General features: G+C 41.5%; 1 protein-coding gene across 5 annotated transcripts in view; it reads right to left on the reverse strand.

Annotated features, from left to right (window-relative positions):
* The window catches only part of LOC149316921 (G protein-signaling modulator 2-like), a 48,342-nt gene extending 26,930 nt beyond the window's left edge, over positions 1-21,412 (reverse strand). Inside the window, exons 1-2 of one of the 5 annotated variants that reach the window (XM_089516529.1) lie at positions 21,164-21,294; positions 2,072-2,355 (exon numbers count right to left, since the gene is read on the reverse strand). In XM_089516529.1, the coding sequence (XP_089372655.1) occupies positions 2,072-2,130 (59 nt within the window). In that variant the 5' untranslated portion in view covers positions 2,131-2,355; positions 21,164-21,294. Of the gene's footprint in view, positions 1-183; positions 263-2,071; positions 2,356-21,163; positions 21,295-21,324 lie in introns of those variants that run through there. The other 4 variants (XM_089516526.1, XM_089516525.1, XM_089516527.1 and 1 more) reach the window with 4 other exon arrangements.
* Positions 21,413-21,590: the final 178 nt, after the last annotated feature.

The following is a 21,590-nucleotide window of genomic DNA, read 5'->3' on the forward strand; positions in this document are numbered from 1 at the left end:
GCTTTTGATTAATTCAGTAAAAACATAGTTGACCTATTATATCTTCCTCTTCTTCTTCATTCCCCTCTAGCTTTAGATGTTTTTTATTCAATTCAAGTGCATGACTACATGTCTCACTCAGTATGTGTGTGTACACAACTTTTTATTAAGCTTAGTAAATACAAATGGTGGTAAATCCATCACCTGTTTCCATTTCATGCAGATCTACTTAAGAGTATAGGATTCCACTTCATCAGTAGAACTGTGAGATGGACATCTTACCCCACATCCTCAAAATCTGTTCCGGATTTGGAAGGCACAGAAGGCTACTGGGGGTGGTGACAGAAAGAGAAAATCTCACTGCACTAATTGGCATATATGGGTAGGATGAAAGAGCCATTTAGCTCAAATATCAGTGTCAAATCCAGGAAACAAAGATTTTTTATTTTCTGATATTAGCTCCACTCTAGAAAGGCATTCAAATAAAAGTCAGATGCATGCACACTGTTGTGTTCCTAACATTCAGTCTCTGGCTGATCACTGGAGATCTCTATGCATGTGCTTGCAAATATACCACATACGATTTTTCTCTTTCCACTTTACAGAGTTTTCTGCACACAGTAAAGCCAAAACATGTATAGGAACACTATTAATGAAAGGTATAGTTTTTTTTAAAAGAATTCACATACAGCCCATGTATGGAGCGGGCGAGCCGTAAAAAGGAACTTGGGGAAAAGGGTGGAAGCGACTGAGAACATGTGTGGTCTCCTGCCAAAATGCTCACTCTTAGATCTGGAACATTCTGACATGCTCTGCACTGGTGAAGAACAAGACTGTATCAAGACCAGGCCATAACAGATTCCTGCATTAACCATCCTCTGTTATACTCATATGTATGCAGAGGAATGTCAAAATATACCCAAATTGAAAATTTCTGAAATACTTTCAACACTTTACATATAATGATGAAATTTTATTTCACACAATTTCATCAAAAGATAATGAACCAGATAGAGCACTCGATATCTATGTAACTTCTCTACTAGAATCACAATGACATAGTTGGAGGAGACAGCAACAAAACAATGCTATGTTACCAGAAACCATTAGCATCTGGAAAAAAGTCAACCAGGACTAAATTATAATTGTGAAGCTAATTGGTATGTACTAAATACATATGCTAAAACAAACATCAATCATGCTAAATAGGACTTTAATTAATGACATTTATAGTAGCATGCATACATTAAGAAGGGGTAAGACCTGAATGATGGTCTGCAATCGATCAGCAAGAATTTCTGACTCCCAATTGTTTAACAATAGCAGCAACAAATCCCGCCTACGCTAAACTGAACTGCATAAAAAAAGTTGGCTTCAGATAACTAGGAGTAATTTCTGATGTGGAATGAAAGTGAGCAACATTCAGTTTTGTATTCAAAACAAATTCCTGGGCTTAGAATTCATAACTCTAAAATAATATGAGTGTTTGTGAATAATGCCCACTGGTGGATCTTGGGGCCCTAATAAAAGGCAACCAAAGTACATCATGCATGCTTACTCCTACATAATTATACTGTCTTAAGTTTCTTCTACTGGTAAAATGTGCATGCACTAAGGATGGGGGAAGACTGTGGCTCATTTCGATTCACATTTTAATGCAAGCATCAATAATTCACATTCACAAAGTAATACCCAAACTCACACAGAGATATACTTCAATAGTCATAATTCTCAAAGATTTAGAATACAGTTCATCAGAGTCAAGAAATGCACAGAAGAAACATATTATAGGGAAAGATGTGAAACATGCAAAAATACATTATTAAAAACTGTTTGCAAAAATATGAATACATTTGGAAAGATTTATATAAAATACATTCAGAGAAAGGCACACGAACATGAATACTTACATTTCTGCAAACTTTTAAAATATAAAATCGATGCATAAATGGGGAATATAATTTATGGCTAAAAACATAAGAAACTAAGAGAAACTGAAACTGACAGATTTATCTTTCTCTAGCATTCCCATGCAACTCTCCTTTTGCTAAACTTTCAGGAAATCTTGTTCAAAATTAGTACACATGCTTACCTGTAACGAACATGAAATGAACGACCTTCACACATGTTTAAAAAAACATTTTCTTCCATCTAGTTGCATTATGAGCAGAAAAAATTAGCACTACTACTGGGATATGAAGATGTGCTTTTCCCCAAGTGTCCCAATCACTCTAGTCTTAACGTTGAGTTAAAGAACTGCAAGCTTCTGTTGTAGTACTCTTCTTCCATAGCAAGAAAAATAAATCATCATCAGATAGCATTTAAGTTTTCAGAGTAGGATGAAGGTCTGTATCTGTTGCTCAGCCGGCTGTATTTCTGAAAAGAGAACATAAGATTATCTATTTCAGGCCTGATTTTTATCCTTGCAATTCAAAATTAATACAAAAAGCATAGGTTATCTCTTTGCTCAGTAGGACTAATAAACACAGTTCTTGCAAAAAAGGAAAGCAAATGGCTATTTATAAAAAGGGCCTCTGCAGGCCAATTTTCACTTTACACTGTGAACATAATTTTGACACAAGAGTGCAAAAAACATACAAATCTCTCATCAATTTTGAAGAGAACAGACATGGATCATCACCACGTGTTCCTTTAAAACAAAGAGGAGCAACATGTTTTTCAAGACTAGACAGAAGCCAAAATGTAAGAGAACAATACACTGTTTGATTCATAGCTCAGTTTTAGCTGAAGATGCCAAAAGATACTGTTCAATGTTTACTTTATTTTTCTTCCAGCAGTTTTAATTCTAACTCATTCTTAAACATGTTTACTCCACAGCAAAAATGAGGTTCTAAGCCTCAAATATTCTTTTTTTCCATTTTAATATTTTACTGTGAAACTTATAAAGATTTTACTGTATTATTGTCATTATTTACAGAGTGTTAATTTCACAAATAAAACTAACAATGTGCTCATACCTCTAAGTTTTACCCTCAACATATCCACAGGTCGTGTCAAAATCCATAATTTTGACCCCAAAACCTGCCTTTGAGTTAGACATGAAGTCGACTTATAGTCGAGTATATATGGTAGTCATTTTTAGAAGATGGCATTGAGGAATGAATATGCCTCTTTAAATAAACTGAAGACTGATTGGTTGTTTCCTCCACAGTTCACAAAAGGCTAACATTAAGACATTTTAAAGCAGGACATCAATCCTCCCAACAGATGTACATGAATGGGAAAGCTACAGTTTGGTAAGTCTAAGACAGTTTGTGAAGCTAATATGATGTAGTTATTTCAGCATTGGACTATGACTCTGGAGACCAGGGTTTGAATCCCTGCTCAGTTATGAAATCCTAATGGATAACCTAGATAAGTCATACTCTCAGCCTCAGAGAAAGGCAAAGGCAAAGGCAAACCCCCTCTGAAGAAATTTGCTACAAGGTGGATCCACTTCCCACCCTCAAAAAGTAATAAATAAAAAGGCTTGTTTCCCTGGTTATATTCTGTATTTCTGGATTCCGTCAGGATTTAAGTACAGTCCTCCTTCCGTTTTTGTGGAGGATCTGTTCTGGACCACCACCACACCTCAAAAATGAAAAACCGTGCATATTCAAGCCCTATTGGCTTGAATGGAGGTGTGCTCCCGTGGGGGTATGTGGGCACATGCCACAGGTGCACACTCCATATAATATGATAGCCTTCTTTAAGTATTTGAAGGGATGTCATATTGAGGAGGGAGCAAGCTTGTTTTCTGCTGCTCCAGAGAACAGGACCCGGAACAATGGATGCAAGCTCCAGGAAAAGATAATCCACTTCAACATTAGGAGGAACTTCCTGACAGTAAGGGCTGTTCGATGTTGGAACACTCTTCCTCGGAGTGTAGTGGAGTCTCCTTACTTGGAGGTCTTTAAGCAGAGGCTGGATAGCCATCTGTCGGAGATGCTTTGATTGAAAGTTCCTGCATGGCAGGGCGTTGGACTGGATGGCCCTTGTGGTCTCTTCCAACTCTATGACTCCATTTTAACTCCCTCCATTGACCCCCCCACAGATCAAGGGGGAGAATAGAGGGAGGACTGTAATCAAGAAAGAAGTGTTTACATCAGATATCCTATTCTGAAAGTAATGCTTATTAACCTATTACTGCAACAACTGAAACAGACAATTTCTAAGATTAATCCCAAACATTTGATCACACAGGCCACATGCTCTGCTGAATGAAATGTGTTTGGAGAAAAGAGAATTCTACAAAAAAAATATGTTGAGTACATTTGCAAGGATACTAACCCAGGCAATTCATATGAAAGGTAAAGCTACAATTCCATGTATACTTTTTTGCAGGCAAATTCCACCCAACAAAAGAGGACTTTAAATGAAATAAACCTGCAGAATAATTGGGAGTCTCAAGTGTCCATAACTCTTCATAAATACTATTGGACAAAATCAGAGTTCCTCAATGAGATAGAAAGCAACTATCTATGCAATTCAGTAAGTAAAACCATATGTGTTCCCAAAATCACGAACATATTGCAGAGGTTACTGGAGAACATACAGACTAGGACAACAAAGTCACCAATACAAGATCTATGAATGAGTCTAGTGAAAGGCAGGATGGTAATTCCTGAAACCTAGTACTTGCAAAGACTTGCTAGCCCTTGAAGTCTGGTAGGAAGCCCAGAATAAAATGCAGTACACGACATATTATACTATTTATGTCTGCCTCAATATTCTCCCTAATTTTCTTTTACACAGAAAAAGAACCCTCTTTCACAGTATGTCTGACAGATGGCCATGATTCAGCTATAGATGATATATGTAGACATTGTCATATCTTTGCTTCTATAAAATCCACATACAATTTTTAATAATTTTACTTTTTAAAAAAATGCCACTGGTAATTCATGTTTCTGTCCAAAACCAGTGCCTGGCAGATATGATGGACTAGATGAGGGGAAAGAAATTGAAGTTTAATCCAGACATGACCAAGGTGCTCTTGGTCAATTGAAAGACAGATCTGGTTGGTAATAGGCATTCACCCTGTGTTAGATGGGGTTACATTCCCCATGAAAACACAGGTTTGCAGTTTGGGAGTACAGCAGGCACTGGGCTTGGGTTCTAGGACTCTCTGTGGATACCAAAATTCATGGATGTTCAAGTCCAGTTAAATACAATAGATAGTAAACTGTTGTCACTTGCTGTGGATGCTTGAATTCATGGATAAAGAATCCATGGACACAGTGGGCCAATTGTATTCCTGGATTGAGCGCTGAGCCTGGAAGCCTATATCTCAGCGGTGACCAGGAGTGCCTTTGCACAGTGAAAGCTAGTATGCCAACTGTGCCGAAGAGGTCAGATCTAGTCACAGGGGTACATGCCTTGGTTACATCCTGTTTGGATTACTGTAATGTGCTCCATGTGGGGCTGCTTTTGAACATGCTCAGAAACTTCAGCTGGCCCAAAGAGCTGCAGCCAGATTGTTAATTGGGGCTGGCTACAGAAAGTACAGTACTGTACTCCATTGCTGGAATAGACTGGCTGCTGGTCCATTTCTGGGCCTGTACACAGCAGACTACTCATCTACACAGACAAAAAGACTGCAAGGTGTGCAAAAATACAAAGAACTCATTTAGAGGTGGGGAGAGAAACTGAGGTGGGTATAGAATTGACAGTGGAGAAAGCAGATAAGAAAAAAATCAATGCATTTGAGATATCATGCTGGAAAAGAGTGCTGAGGAAACCATGGACAGCCTAAAAGATAAATAAATGGGTCCTTGAACAGATCAAGCCTGAACTCTCCCTGGACACCGATGACCAAATTAAGGCTGTCATACTTTGACAATATCTCATTAGAAGGCATGATTCATTAGAAAAGACAATAATGCTAGGAAAGGTAGACAGCAGAAGAGAGGAAGGCCACACACTAGAGATGGATAGATTCAATCAGGAAAGACATGGGCATGAATTTGCAGGAGATGAGCAAAGCAGTGGGGGAAAGAGAGTCTTAGAGAGGTCTCATCCACAGGGTTGCCATGAGTCAGGAACAACTTGAGGGCAGCTGACAACATCAACAACATGGAATGATCACAGAATATTCCAATTAGGACAATTAAGGCACAGTCAGTGTGCAGAGAAAGCTGTTGAATAGGGGGGAAAGGGAAACCAGGAAAAAAATAATAGAATTCAGTATTTTGGAAAGGAATAAGGATGAAATAATGAACAGGAGAACTCCACCATACATTTTGCTGCAGGTACCACTTATGTCAAATTGCAAACTGGTTTTCAAGCACTTTTGTTCACATTGCAAAAAGGGGCCGAAGTTGAAGAACAACAAACCTAAGAGCCAGAAGTCCAAAATTTAGCACCATTATTCTGCTGCTTCTAGCCCAGATTTCTGAAACTGGATTAGAGAACAGGCACCTCATAGCTCAGTCGAGCTCAAAGAACCTCTTCTCTAGCTCATGACCCTCTTGCCCAGAAAGCATGGCCCTTTCTTAACCTCAATATCTCTCCTACTTGCAGCAATCCAATCCCTTTATGTAGAGAACAAGACAGTAAAACTGGAAGGCTGGATTGCACAGAAGTTGAAGGGTTACCATACTGATGTGTCAGGGAGCAGGGAACGTGTACTTTATAAATGACGTGAATGAGGGTAAGGTCATGATCAGCACCATAGCATGTTAGCTGCATATGGTGGAAAGGAGAGACAGCAGAGATACGGAGTACTTACATGACTTCCCCACTTCCCCCAGATGTTCACAGAGTGACCACACTTCAGGATTTATGCAGGTTATTTTATTCCTCTTATCACATTAGGTATGAAACAAAATGAAATCTGTAATTGGATTGGCGAACAACCACCTCATCCTCATTCCTATCGGCCATTTCATATCTGGGTAGGATACCAATTTCCACTGGGGAATAAATTAAGTGGAATCAGAACCTGACTGGACTGATTTGGGAGGAAACTGATTTGAGGCAAATTTTCAGGAATAAATTAACTGAAAACGATCTGGGTGACAAAGAAAAAGGGATGGGGCCATTTGTAGTTGACTCTGCTTCAGGGAATGTAGCTCTCAAGGGAGAGAGAAAGTTCCTTAGATCTACCATATCCAAATAAAAACTTGTGGAGGTGTAACTATATGTAACTAAAATAAGAACATATGCATATACCATTCTGGCACTAAAATAGTAACATAAGTCTCTAACTGTGGTTAAGTTCACCACACCACAAATACAAGAAGTGTCAGCAAAAAGATACCAATTTATCTTCCATATAATAATCTCACATGCTGCCTTTTCTAAGTAATGCTATATATTACTGTGGTCACAAGAAGGGGAAGTATTCCCAAAAAATCCCTGCATTTTTCTGTGGTTCATTTGAATTACCAGAGTTGTTAAAATTGCTAGGGACAGGTAAAAACTAACCCCAGTAAAGCCCTCTCTTCCTTCCTAATTCAAGAACAACAAAATTTCTGAAAGCACAACAAAAATTAGGAGCCAATGTATCTCAGAAAGCCTTTAAATCTTAAATATCAGTGTCAAGGCCAGGTAACTGCAGAATATATAATTCTCTCTGTGTGTATTTAAGTTTTTAACTCTAGGGATGATGGACTGATAAGGTACAGGATCATAGAGAAGTGAAGGTGGCTACTCAGGAAGTGATTAATGACATTTAAGGGAGAATATTTGGTAAAGGAAGGCAAAGGCTTGAACTCACAATGGCAAAAAGCCTCAAAAAGGTCTCACAGGGACAAGACCCCATTTCACAAATGGTAGATTGATTGCTTCTTCTGTGAAAGTTAATTCACTGCACTGGTTGCTCCTTGGAGCTAAGTGATTCCTTCAGTTGCCCAATAAAGTCAAGATAACCAGAAGCGTCAGCAAAACAAAGCATTATTACAGGTGTGTTAACATTTATATTATTATTATTCTATGTCTCTGGATTCACACAATGATAGTTCTATGAACCAGGAAATAATATGTGACCATCTTTTAAAAATAAATTATTCTGTATGTTTGCATATTAACAAAATCTCAAAATAGGTGGCATTTTGAAACAAAATGATGTATGTGGATGGTTTTTACTTAACTGTAATTTACCAAAAAAGGTCAACTAATATTTTCGATTTGCTATTACATGAAAGCACCAAAAGCAGAATGGCGGGGAAAATCAGAAAATGTGCATTTAACACATAGAAGTACTAAACTGATAACTCTTGAGCGTCTGATAATTTTAAGAGTAAAAAAAGAGCATAACCCCACACAAGTCTAATCACAAATAAATATTATTGAATTCAAAGGAGTTTACCCCATGTAAATAATGTAACAACCGTCACAAAATAAAGCTTCATAATATAGTTGGGAAACTGCTAAGAGATTTTCGAGAGTATTTATATACTCAAAAATTTTAGCTACCTCTTATTATGGGACCAGTAAATTATCTTTCTGAAACCCCTAAAATAGAATGATCTAGATGGAAAAATCTACTCAACACCAAGCACTGGTAGAGAGAAAATATAAATCACTAATGTATAGCTGTTATTTGGTTCCAGTACAGACAGAAAAGCCATTACAGCCATGTTCCACCTCTACATATGTTCCAGTCTATTTTCAGAGTGTGACCAACTTTAATAACACTGTGAGTTTGGCACGAGCAAAACTTGTTTTGGCAAAGATCGTCTCAGCCTTTAATGTACGTTATAACAAAAATCTGGGTTTCAGCAATAAAACCAAATTATAATTTTGAAACTCAACTTAAAACGAAGTCTGCATTTCTCTATTTAAAGAAAAAAATGAAGTTCTACAACCCTAAATTGACTTTGGTTCCCTAAATCGACTTTGGTTCCCTAAATCCTACACTGGTCTGTTACAGAAGGGTTTCTTTCTGGGTTAAGCTGCTGCAACAAAAATACGGAAGGATCTTGTAACAACCTTAAATATCAACGAATTATTAAGGCACAAATTCCCATGCATCTGATGAAGTAGACACAACTCCATGAGAACCTGGGTCAATAGTTGGTTAGTTTTTGAGGATCCAAAAGAATGCTGCTAGAGATCTCTTTGTTAGCATTAACTTGTGTTTTCTATCTTTATCTTTCCTACAAAAACCATTAGTGAATTTTTGCCCTAGTTTAATTCTTTGAAATCAGTATTACTGCCTTAAATGAGACTACAAAATTTTGAAGTCCTTTTCCACTGTGGATACAGGAGTAGGAACACAAACTGTACCTTCTTCCGCCCTGAAGTTTATTACAATAATATCGATACAAAGCAGCAAACAACAATTCAAATGAGAGTCACACAGTGCATTCCTATGATTGCTCGCTCAAAGTAAAAAGGATTACTCCCCAGTAATCATGTAACAGCAACCTGAATCATGCCCCATCAAAATCAAAAGAACAAGTAAGAACTGCAGCAGGACAATCTGAATTATGTTACTGCATAGTAGTTTCATGAAAATGTTGCACACAAGACATCTTCTCTACAGTAGTCATCTGAGGAGAGGATATTGCTGGCACCTTGATTTGAGCTTTAAAATATATGAAGGCCTAGCGAAACTCTTTCAACACTGGTTTCAGTTCATGCTTTACCTGTTGTCTGTTGTATTTTATCCTAATTGCACTTTCTAAACCATCTTCAAAAGCAGCTCCCATATGACATATTACAGAGATTTTGATGGAAAATCGCAACATGGATAACTGTGGCCAGACTAACCATGACCAAAAAAGCCACTACTGATACATCAATTTATAATGAATGGAAAATACTCCATATGTTTCCAGCAACACTTCAGCTTTCAATGCCAAGTTAGAACCTTTTCTCGCCCAAAAGCACAGCCCCATCCACTGTAGGGGAAACATAATCTATTCTCCTACAGTGATGAACTATTAACTTGCAGAATCCCCATACTGTTGAGATCGTAGTTCAGTTAATTGATCTCAAACAATCCATTACTACATCCAGTCACTTGTTTCAAACCATTGCTGCTTTGGGTGATTTTGAAGTAACACTATAAGAATGCTATTCCAAATGATGCACTGCACAGGTACAGGATAATACCATTTGTGTGAGTCACACAGAAACCACAAAGAAGAAGCATACTTATGTCAAAACAAGTACTAGATGACATCTGCCAAAACCTAAATTTGTGTTTAAAAGCATGAAGGGAAATGTGGGTGGCAGAAAGACAACACAACATAAACTTAATGCAGTGAAGTATTAATTCCTTAGCACTACATTCTGAAAGCAGCCTTGCACAAAGGAACAAAACCATGGTAATAAGATATTCCCTATTTTCTCTGCATCACTAAACAATGCTTAGAGTTCCAAAAGAACTATTAAGATGCACTGCACAGGTACAGGATAATACCTTTATTCTCTCCCTGTGCATGGGCCAAAAGGCCCATTTTACCCTCAGTCTGACATCATCTTGTTCAGACAAGAATGGCTGGGAACACATAGGTCAGATGCCATTTCTGCCAATCCGGCCCAAACCCAGCCCAACCAGTCCTTAGGCTGGTTTTAAATAATGGATTGCTTGTGCTGTGGTCTCCCAGAAACCCTGCCATGACAGCCAAACATTTACATATCCACACACATCCTTACTTGCCACCACTGTACTCTTTGCAGGCCCAGATGTAGCCTGTGATAATCGAGGGGGGCACCTGGCCATTTGGGTGCAACTATAATAGAGCAGTCCTTCCATATTTGCTGGGGTAGGGGTGAAGAACCCCAGAGAATGTAGAAAAACTGCAAATTAAAAAATGCTATTCTCTTTACACAAGAGTACACCTCTCTAGGAATCTCCAGATCCTCCAGTGCAACTCTGTGGTCAATATCTGCCAGAGGCTGTTCACAGAATCTTACTGGAGGACCTACGAATGCTTAGAGAAGTGTTTTCTCTAGGAATTTCTAGGTTCCCCAACACAACTCTATAGTCAACTTCTGGCAGAGTTGTGATGGGAGGACCTAGAGATTCTTAAGGAGAACATATTATCATAATCAAAACCACAACTAATGAAAACCACAAATATCTAAACTGCAAATGTGGAGGGACAACTGTAGTTTCTTGGCAAAATCACAGCCAAAGCCAGAATGAAACAGATCTAGAAAATCAAGGCTCAACCAAAGTACAGTGGAACCTTGTCATATGTGGGGATGCATTCTGGACCCCCCCTCCCATGTAAGGCAAATACCACATAAGCTCAAGCCCCATTCAATAGAATGGGGCTCGTGCTCACGGTGGCATGTGTGCGCCGTTCAATGGGTTGCAGCGCAGCTTCTGCATAAACCAGAAGTTGCCTATGGAGCGGGCACGCTGTAGTCTGTAATTGCACGAACAATGTATCCAAGACAAAAATACTCAGAACTTGATTATAGTGGTTACAATTGAAGATCCAGTCAAATTTTGGGGGGAACAACCATATAACCCACCTATCTCAAGGCAACTGGGATTACCTGATCTCACAAGAATCCTGGATTTATATTCCCTGGCTATAAATCCATCAAAAAGTAGACTGCAACCCCAAGCACTCTGCCCACATCAAGCCTGAAAACATATTGCTAACCAACCCTAATGCTCCCATTCACAATATAGTTAGTGGCTTTGCAAATGTCATAGTTTAAGGGTCTTTCAAAGCATGGTGAATTACTGAGATATAGGGTAAACTGCAACAAACTGGGTGAAGGTCTAACCAATTTTTAGCCATTTGTCCCTCCCATGTCCTATTCCACATTGCTCTGGAAGGCCTTTAAGTCTTAAAAATAGTATTTGAGCAGAGGCACCTGCAAAAGTGAAGTGATGGGAAGATGTCTTTCCATGATCCTCCTCCTCTTCACTGATCTTCAGGTCAAATCTATCACCTCAGCTACATTATTTTGAAGATTTGTAAGCTCAAGGGAAACAGCCTGAGTATGTGAAGCTGTCCAACAAGTAAAACAGAAAAAGCAACAAAATGTTTCATAGTAAATATACAGCTCTTGCATATTTTGCATGTAAAATATGCACTCTATTTTCAGATCTAAGTATCATTTTAGTAAACTAATTTGTGTGTTCGTAAATTTGTCAAGGTCGCCAGCCTTCTGGACAAATGACAATCCAAGAAGCAATATATCCGCATTTGGCTAGACTGACTACCAAGAGCTAAGAAGCAGCTCGAAGTTGCTACTCATTCAACAGTTATTATGAATGTCTGGTCCATGAAACCTCCTCATGCGGCTTAATTATCACACAAGGAGTGATGTTGAGGGTGTGGTACAGTGTGCTGCAATCCTCCAAAACTGTTCATTCTGCATACATAGTGACTATATTTTCTCACTTTCCAGACCCTACATATCTTTCCAAACTGAACATCTAAAGGTGCCACAGAAAACAACACTTTTTCCACATTTCACGGTTGAGGGACCGGGAAACTCAACATTTGTATACACAGCCATCAGCAACGTCTTACACTTGGAGCTATAAAGATCGGATTCAAGGAAGAGTTTTAAAGAGGGAAATGAAAATCCCTGTGGCACTATAGAAAAATTCCAAAAGCCATTTGTCCAGTTAAATTGCATGGATTTAAATATGAACAGGTACTTTTAAACTATGAAATATATAAACTTATTCTACAAGCGTGGATCCATGTGTAGTCAAAATAACACAATCCACACACAGGACGTAGGTGTACATTTAGGTAACAACAACATAAGGGGGTGTCCCTAACATAGACCAATAAAAACTAACTACAATCAGTAGCCATGGAGTACTGACTATTTGGAGTAGGGAATGAGAAGGGGAGGGACTGATAGGACCAGATGACTGTCTGATGCTCTGAATAAAAGCACTGGCAACTCTTTGTTGCAGATCCCATTTGTTTCAAATGTTGTAATGTATTTTGTAAACTCTATCATAGGATGAGCAGGCATCAAATAGGTTGAAGGACAAGTGAAGATAGGAGGAAGGAATGTCAACAATCTAAGACAGGGGTAGGCAACCTTTTTGAGCCGGGGGCCGGGTTGGTGTCCCTCAGACAACCGGGGGGCCGAAGCCGGGGGGTAGAGCTTCCACCCCCGGGGGCGGGGCCGCATGCTGGGGGCGGAGCTTCCACCCCCAGGGGCGGAGCTTCCACCCCCAAGGGCCATGCCACCTCCTCTTTGCCGGCCCCTGAGGGGGCCCCAGGCCCTGTCAGAGGCCAGGAAAGAGCCGGTGGGGACCACCAGCGCTGGAGGCCTCCCCGTCTTTGCTGGCCCGACGCCAGGGCCCCGCTGCCGCTGTCGGAGCCCTCCTGGAGGGCCCCTGCGACGGCAACTGGCCTCCCAGCGGGCCCCTGGGAGGCCAGTTGCTGTCCTTTGGGCCCTCCAGGAGGGCTCCTGCGACGGCAGCGGGCCTCTCAGAGGCCCGTTGCCTTTGCTGGGGTCCTCCAGGAGGGCCCAAAGGACAGCAACTGGCCTCCCAGGGGCCCGCTGCCGCCGCCGGAGCCCTCCTGGAGGGCCCCAGCAACGGCAACTGGCCTCCCAGGGGCCCGCTGCCGTCGCAGGAGCCCTCCTGGAGGGCCCCAGCGACAGCAACTTGCCTCCCAGGGGCCCGCTGCCGTCGCAGCAGCCCTCCTGGAGGGCCCCAGCGACGGCAACTGGCCTCCCAGGGGCCCGCTGCCATCGCAGGAGCCCTCCTGGAGGGCCCCAGCGACGGCAAGTTGCCTCCCAGGGGCCCGCTGCCGTCGCAGGAGCCCTCCTGGAGGGCCCCAGCGGTGGCAACTGGCCTCCCAGGGGCCCGCTGCCGTCGCAGGAGCCCTCCTGGAGGGCCCCAGCGACGGCAACTGGCCTCCCAGGGGCCCGTTGCGGCTGCTGGAGCCCCGTTTCGAGGCTCCGGAGGATGCAGTGGGCCTCCAAGAGGCCCGTTGCGGCTGCTGGAGCCCCGTTTCGAGGCTCCGGAGGACGCAGCGGGCCTCGTAATGGGCGCCGCCATTTTGCCCTTCAAAATGGTGGCAAAATCTCGCGCGACCTTTTTGGTCGCGCGAGACTTTGCCGCCATTTTGAAGGGCAAAATGGTGGCTGAAGCCGCGGAAATCGGCAGCGATTTCGGCGGCGGGAGGGACCGGGGGCCGGCGGAAAGGCGCCCGCGGGCCAGATCCGGCCCGCGGGCCGGAGGTTGCCGACCCCTGATCTAAGATATGCTGATGTCACCATACTACTGTTGGAAATCATCATAAATTTGGAACAGCTAGTAAAGAAAGAGAAAGAGAAAGAAAAAAGTGCAAAGGCAGGCCTACTCCTAAACATAAACCAAAAATCATGACCACAGAGAATTTACATAAATTCAACATAGATAAACAAATGAATCAAAATAGTTAAAGACTTTGCATACCTTGGATCAAACACTGATCAGAACAGGCTGCAGTCAAGAAATCAGAAGACTGGGAATAGCAAGGGCAGCTATGAAAGAACTAGACAAAATCCTAAAATGCAAAGATATACCGCTCAATACTAAAGTCAGAATTGCCCAAGCCATTTATTCCCCACCACCATGTACAAATATGACAGCTAGACAGTGAAGAAAGCAGACTGGAAGAAAATCAACTGATCTGAGATGTGGTGCTGGAGAAAATGGCTAAGGATACCATAGAAAGCTTATGCTTTTTTTCTTTTATGCGGGGGGGGGGGGGTCCGGAAGGGATCCCCCCTGTAAAAAAAGGGCGCACTGATCCATGATCTGATTCCTAACTGTATGAATACAAGAACCTGAAAGTGTTTTAAATGTTAGAAGGGCAGAAGAGCAGAAAACAAGACCACACCAGGTTAAAAAGGAGAGTTTAATCTTTTCCTCTGTTAAGATATCAATGAAAGCCTCACACAGTGTCTAAAATCTCTATTTGTGTGGAAGGGGACAAATTTATCTACATAGGTGGACAATTGCTGAAGCCTGAACAACCATATCACCCAATTTCCAGCTCCTCCAGAGCACCGGGGAAGGGTGTGTGTGTGTCATAGCACACCACTGTTGCACCACTTCCAGTCATTTTGGGGTCTGCCTTTTCAGGGAGAGGTTGCTGTTTCAGGGTGCTATTATCAGGGTGAGAATGCTGTTTTTACAGGGAATGCTGTTTTAAAAGAGAGTGCTGTTTTGGGGCGGAGAATTTTAAATTTTTTAAAGATGAACAAATGTGTCTCTGGTCCTAAATTAGCACTGAATGTATTCCAAGTTAGCGCTATGCTCATTAATGTTCCCCCATCTAAATGAAGAAAACTTGTACATACACAGGTATCAATTAATTTTTCCAGTTCAACCAGAAAATTTGTGGCTTAAAATCTTCACACAAAAAACATGCAAATGCACACCAACAGCTTTCCAATACTCATTGTTTCTGGTTGCAGAGAGAAATAGATGGAATTCATCATGGTTATCTGCAACAAATCTCTAATATGGAGAAATTAGACTGAAACACAGAAGTAGGCCCTTGTTATATGCTGGGGTTTGGTTCCAAGATCCTCCATGGATAACAAAATCGGTGGATGCTTAAGTCCCATTAAATATAATGACATAGCAAAATGGTGTCCCTTATGAAGAATGGAAAATCAAGGTTTGATATTTGAAATTTATACTTTTTAAAACATTTTCGAACTGTGAATGCTTGAATCTGTGTATAAGAAGAGTCGACTGTATCTACTAATCACCTAGCTAAGACTGATGGAGGGTTGGAAGGAGGGCAACCTCTACAGGGCCACAACTTTCCCCTTCCCCAGTCTAGATCACATACAGAATCTGAGACTACTATAGAGTACTTTTTACTTGTTCACATAAGAGATAAGTAGGAATCAGTCACCATAATAAAAATCACAGACACACAGCTATGCATTGGTGAGTCAAACCAAAACCAGGATCTCCCTGCACAAACAGATATGCCTTTGTTAATATGGTATTACAATTACTACCTACACAACAGTCCTCAGCAAAGGTCCAATGTTACTGCACTGGGGGGGGGGGTCTTCCCCAGTATTCAACTGAATCTTGCCTCACAGGTTTTTTTTTTAATTAAAATTGTTGTTCCACCACCAATTTACAGGTAAATCTTATAGTAAAATCCTATTTCTCAGTTTCAGTTCCTTAATTGTAAAATGGAAACAATGACCTTTACAGTACTGTAAAACCTCTGAGGACAAGCACGAAAAAGAACACAGCTCAACACTGCCTTTATGGTCTTAATCATGTTTCATGGAGTGCTGGCTTGTGGTGACTAAAGACTGTAAAAGTACTTGGAAGCTTAAGATGAACAAATAATAGTAAGTAGTAATACTAAGGTAAGACCCATAGTTAATAATTCAGTTTAATATTAGCAGTTTCCATCCGTCCAAGTTTCATCTACTGCAGTGCACTCTAAGCTTAGCTTACCTGCAGACATGAAAAAATGTATTTTCCTAAATAAATGAGGAAGACACCCCCCCGCCCAATCTCTGTAGATATTTTTGCTGGAAATAGTACTGTACCAGCACCAATAGGAATGGAGTCTTATCAAAGCACTTACAGTGCTCTGCCAGAAACTGAAAGACGTTTCTTCTTCAGCTCACATATTGCAGTACTTAGCACACAACACTAGTTAACTATGTACAATAAAAACCTGTTTAGTAGGAAACTAAAATTAAGGAACAGGCAACCAAAATTTAGGAACGGATTTTTAAAGATGAAGCTGTCATTTTTATAGACAGGCACTTTTAAAAGGCCAAGCCTTTCTTTCATATTAAAACTATAACTTGTCTGTTCTAGTGACAAGATATGAAGAGCCCCATCCTTCAGCAGAAGAACAACTATTCAGAATGGTCTCTCCAATCTGTGGGAGCAGCTTTCAAAGAGAGTCAAGAGGCTACTTTAGGAAGAAGGACACTAGTTAAGATTCACTGTGAATCATTGTGAGGCTTTCAAGGATCCCAGCCATTATCTGCTGAGTTAACAGGCAGTACAAAACTTCAGGGTCTGACAAAGAACACTGTTGGATTGTATTTGCAGTTCTTGAATAGATGGCAATTCAGTTTAGCTCTCTATACTTCCTCTGCAATTAAGCTTTATATGCCTGATAAAATGATACCCATGGTTTTTTTTTAATTTTCATGGTCTAATTCAAAATCCCCTAATTCAAAAACATTATACACATTCAAAATTAACTTTCTACTATGAGAAAAATATTATATGAAAGCACTTCAGTATGAATACACGCAGAGCACTGGACCATTTTTACACACATATGCAAACAATTTCATTCTGGAAGGAAAACAAGCAATCTAGCCCTCTGCATTTCCACAATGAAACAATATGATGGATACTGCATCTAAAGAGAGCATACCATCCAACAAAATCTATTCAGACACACAGAAAAGGTTTGGGTTTTTTTTTGGGGGGGGGGGGTTGGTGAATTTCACACAGAAAAAGCCTCTCTCACCACATCCATTCTAGGATATTTCCAACTAGGCATTTTAAAACACTGAACCACCAAAGATACAATACAAGTATCATACCAGTCTGAAATAAGGGCACTAGCAAGTGCTGAGAAGTCCAGGGAGGAACTAAGGGATACTAGAGAGCTCGACTTATGAAAATCAGAAGAAGCCATGTAACTGTGTACAGGAAATTGGTGGGGTCTTTTTCACCGATACACGAGGGGTATCAGTAATTCCTTGTATTTTGGCATTTCAATGTCCCTTTTTGCTGTACAGATAGCACCAGATGCCCAGACTTGTCAGCTTCCTTAGCAGCATATAGGCAGGTGGCTAGTTAGCCACACTCTCACCCATGAGGCTCCTGACTAGTCATGCAGCAGGCAAGGTTAAATATTATCACCATACTTGTTCAACTTGTACACAGAAAACATCATGCGAAGCGCAGGTTTAGACTCAGAAGGAGGAGTAAAGATAGGAAGAAGGAATACCAACAATCTAAGATATGTGGATGGCACAATAATACTACTTGGAACAATTACTAAGGAAGGTCAAGGAAGAAACCTTGCTGCTGAACAAAAAGAAAACAAAAATAATGACCATGGAGGATATACATAAATTAAAATTAAAGAGTTCGCCTAACTGGGATCAAGCATCGTTCAGAATGGAGACTGAAGTCAAGAGGAAAGAAGAAGACAAGGAATGGGAAGGACATCCATGAAAGAGCTAGTGAAGATCCTAAAGAGTAAAAATATACAACTGAGCACTAAAGTTAGAATTGTACAAACATCACTATGTGTGAATGTGAGAGCTGGACAGTGAAAAAAGTGAATCACAAGAAAATCCATTCATTTGAGATGTGGTGCTGGAGAAGAGTGCTGAGGATACCATGGACAGCCAAAAAGACATCAAATGGTTTTGTGAGGAGATAAAGCCTGAAATACCCTAAAAACCAAGATGATCAAATTGAAGCATGACTCATTAGAAAAGATAACAATACTATGAAAGGTTGAGGGTAGAAAAAAAGGAAGACCACACACCAGATGGCTAGATTCAATTAGGAGGGAGGTTACAAGAATGAGTCTGCAAAACTTAAGCAGAGCAGTATAAGGCAGGGAGTCATGGAGATGTCTCATTCACAGGGTCTCCATTAGTCAAGGTCTGTTCAAGAGTAGCTAACAACAACATAGCCCCATTTCTAGGGATGGAAGGGTTACCACTAGCTTCAAATCAATCTTCTGCTTTACACAGAATCAACTCTAGTGTTAACTAAAATATGGCAACAAATATGGGAAACAGAATGCTGGCCAGAAAACTGGAAACACTCAATAGATATTCCCATCCACAAAAAAAGAGGGCACAAGAATCTGCAGCAACTACAGAACTATAGCACTAATCTCACATGCAAGCAAAATTATGCTCAAAGCACAGCAACACAGGCTCCTACTATACATGGAGAGAGAAATCCAGAGGTTCAAGCAGGATTCAGGAAAGGAAGAGGCACCAGGGACCACTCTGCAAACATTATATGGCTAATGACACACATCAGGGAATTCCAAAAGAAAATCAGTATGCTTTATAGAATATGGCAAAGCCTTTGACTGCATAGATCATGAAAGGCTATGGAACACCCTTAAAGACATGGGAGTGCTACTATGTCTGATAGTCCTGATGAGAAATTTGTACAAATTTGACAGAGGCTACTACTGTCAGAACAGAATATGGAAAAATACAATGGTTCCCAATAGGCAAAGGAATCAGCAAGGCTGCATATTATCACCAACGTTGTTCAAACTGTACACAGAAAATATAAGAAAAGCAGGGCTAGACTTAGAAGGAGGAGGAGTGAAGATAGGAGGAAAGAACATCAACAACCTAAGACATGTGGATGACACAATATTACTAGCAGAAAACATCATTGGCTTGGAACGATTACCAAGAAACGTCAAGAAAGAAAGTTAAAAGGCAAGCTTGCTGCTGAACATAAAGATAACCAAAAATAATGACCTCAGCGGACATACATAAATTCAAATTAGGCAATGAGGAAATTGAAACAGTCAGTAATTTCTTGTACCTTGGATCAAGCATCATTCAGAAAAGAGATTGCAGTCAAGAGCTAAGAAGAAGACTAGGGATGGGTTGGGAAAGGCAGCCATGAAACAGCTAGAGAAGATCCTAAAGAGTAAAGATATACAACTGAGTGCAAAAATTAGAATCGTCCAAGCCATGGTATTCCCCATCACTATGTACGGATGTGAGAGGTGGGCTGTGAAAAAAGCAGATGAGAAGAAAATCAACTCATTTGCGACATGGTGCTGGAGAAGAGTGTTGAAGGATACCATGGACAGCCAAAAAGACAACCACACTTGTCCCTCCGAGACCCCCGTGAATATTGAAAAACCGCAAATAACAAGAACACCATGTTTAGGAATCTGTATGTCCTCCAGTGCAACTCTGTGGCCAACGTCCAAAAGACACTGACCACAGAACTGCCCTGGAGGAGCTACAAAGGCCTAGTAGAGTATTCTCTCTAGGAATCTCTAGGTCTTTCAGTGCAATTTTTAGTTAAAGTTGACCACAGAGTTGCACTGGAGGACCTAGATATCCCTAGAGAGAACATATTAATCAACTCTGTGAATAATCAAATCCGCAAATATCAAAGCCACAAATACGGAGGGATGAGTGTAGATGGCTACTTGGACAAATCAGGCCCAAGGTCTCCCAAGATGATCACACCGATGTTGCCGTGCTTCGGCCACATCATGAGAAGGCATGAATCACTGGAAAGAACGATAATGCTAGGAAACGTAGATGGTAATAGGAAGAAAGGAAGACCTCATGCCAGATGGATGGACTCAATCAGGGAGGTCATGGGCCTGGATTTGCAGGACCTAAGCAGAGTAGTGGAGGGCAGAAAGTTGTGGAGAGTTCTCATCCACAGAATCAGAGTTGGAAGAGACTGCAAGGGCCATTCAGTCCAACCCCATTCTGCCATGCAGGAAATCCAAATCAAAGCATCCCCAACAGATAGCCATCTAGCCTCTGCTTAAAGACCTCTAAGGAGGGAGACTCCACCACTCTCCGAGGGAGTGTGTCCCACTGTCAAACAGCCCTTACTGTCAGGAAGTTCCTCCTAATGTTGAGGTGCAATCTCTTTTCCTGGAGCTTGCATCCATTGGTTAGGGTCCTATTCTCTGGAGCAGCAGAAAACAAGCTTCCTCCCTCCTCCTCAATATAATATCCTATCAAGTATTTAAACAGTGCTATCATTTCACCTCTTAGCCTTCTCTTCTCCAGGCTAAACTTCCCCAGATCCCTGTGTCTCATAGGGCATGGTTTCCAGACCCTTCACCATTTTAGTCGCCCTCATTTGGACACATGGCTCCAGTTTCTCCACATCCTTTTTGAATTGTGGTGCCCAGAACTGGACACAGTATTCCAGGTGGAGCCTGACCAAAGCAGAACAGAGTGGCACCATTGCTTCCCTTAATCTAGACACTATACTTCTATTGATGCAGCCTGGAATCGTATTGGCCTTGTTAGCTGCAGCATGACACTGTTGACTAATGTTCAACTTGTGGTCCACTAACAACAACAACAAGCTCCTTTCTAAGCAGCCAATGAGGCATAGTGCCTTGGACTACGATTCTAGAGACCAGGGTTCAATCCCCCATCTTGGCCATAATAAAGCCCATTGGGTGTCCTTGGGAGAGTCACACTCTCTCAGCCTCAAAGGAGAGCAATTACACCCCCCCCTTTTTGGGGAGAAACTTGCCCAGCAAAGTCGGAAACGAAGGCCCCACGCCGACAGCGACAACCGAAGCCCCTTTCTATGCCAGGAAGTCGTTCTGAACCAGTGCCTGCTCCGCTTGGGTTTCCTCAAAATGGCTCCCCCTTTTTACAAGACACACAGACCGACCCAGAGCCCCATCTTACCAGGCTGCTCTCTCCCAGCCAATGGGAAGAAAGAACGCCCCCTCCCATTAAAAAACTTGGAAGGAAGGAAAGAGGGCGGGGCCTAAACCCTCCCAGCCAATAGCATCGCGCTATCTATCCCGGCCCCTCCCTTCCAATGTACCTCAAATGGAGGAATCCAACGGCCGCCCACGCGCCGGCGCATGCGCCCTGAAGCCCTGGCCTTTCCTCTCGTTTTGGAGACGTTCTATAACTCTACCGAGGGCCGTTCCCCCAGGCCACGCCCC

The sequence above is a fragment of the Sceloporus occidentalis genome, unplaced genomic scaffold, assembly GCF_023333645.1.
Source record: "Sceloporus occidentalis isolate IW3139 unplaced genomic scaffold, rSceOcc1.0.p SCAF_3, whole genome shotgun sequence".
Lineage (NCBI taxonomy): Eukaryota > Metazoa > Chordata > Lepidosauria > Squamata > Phrynosomatidae > Sceloporus > Sceloporus occidentalis.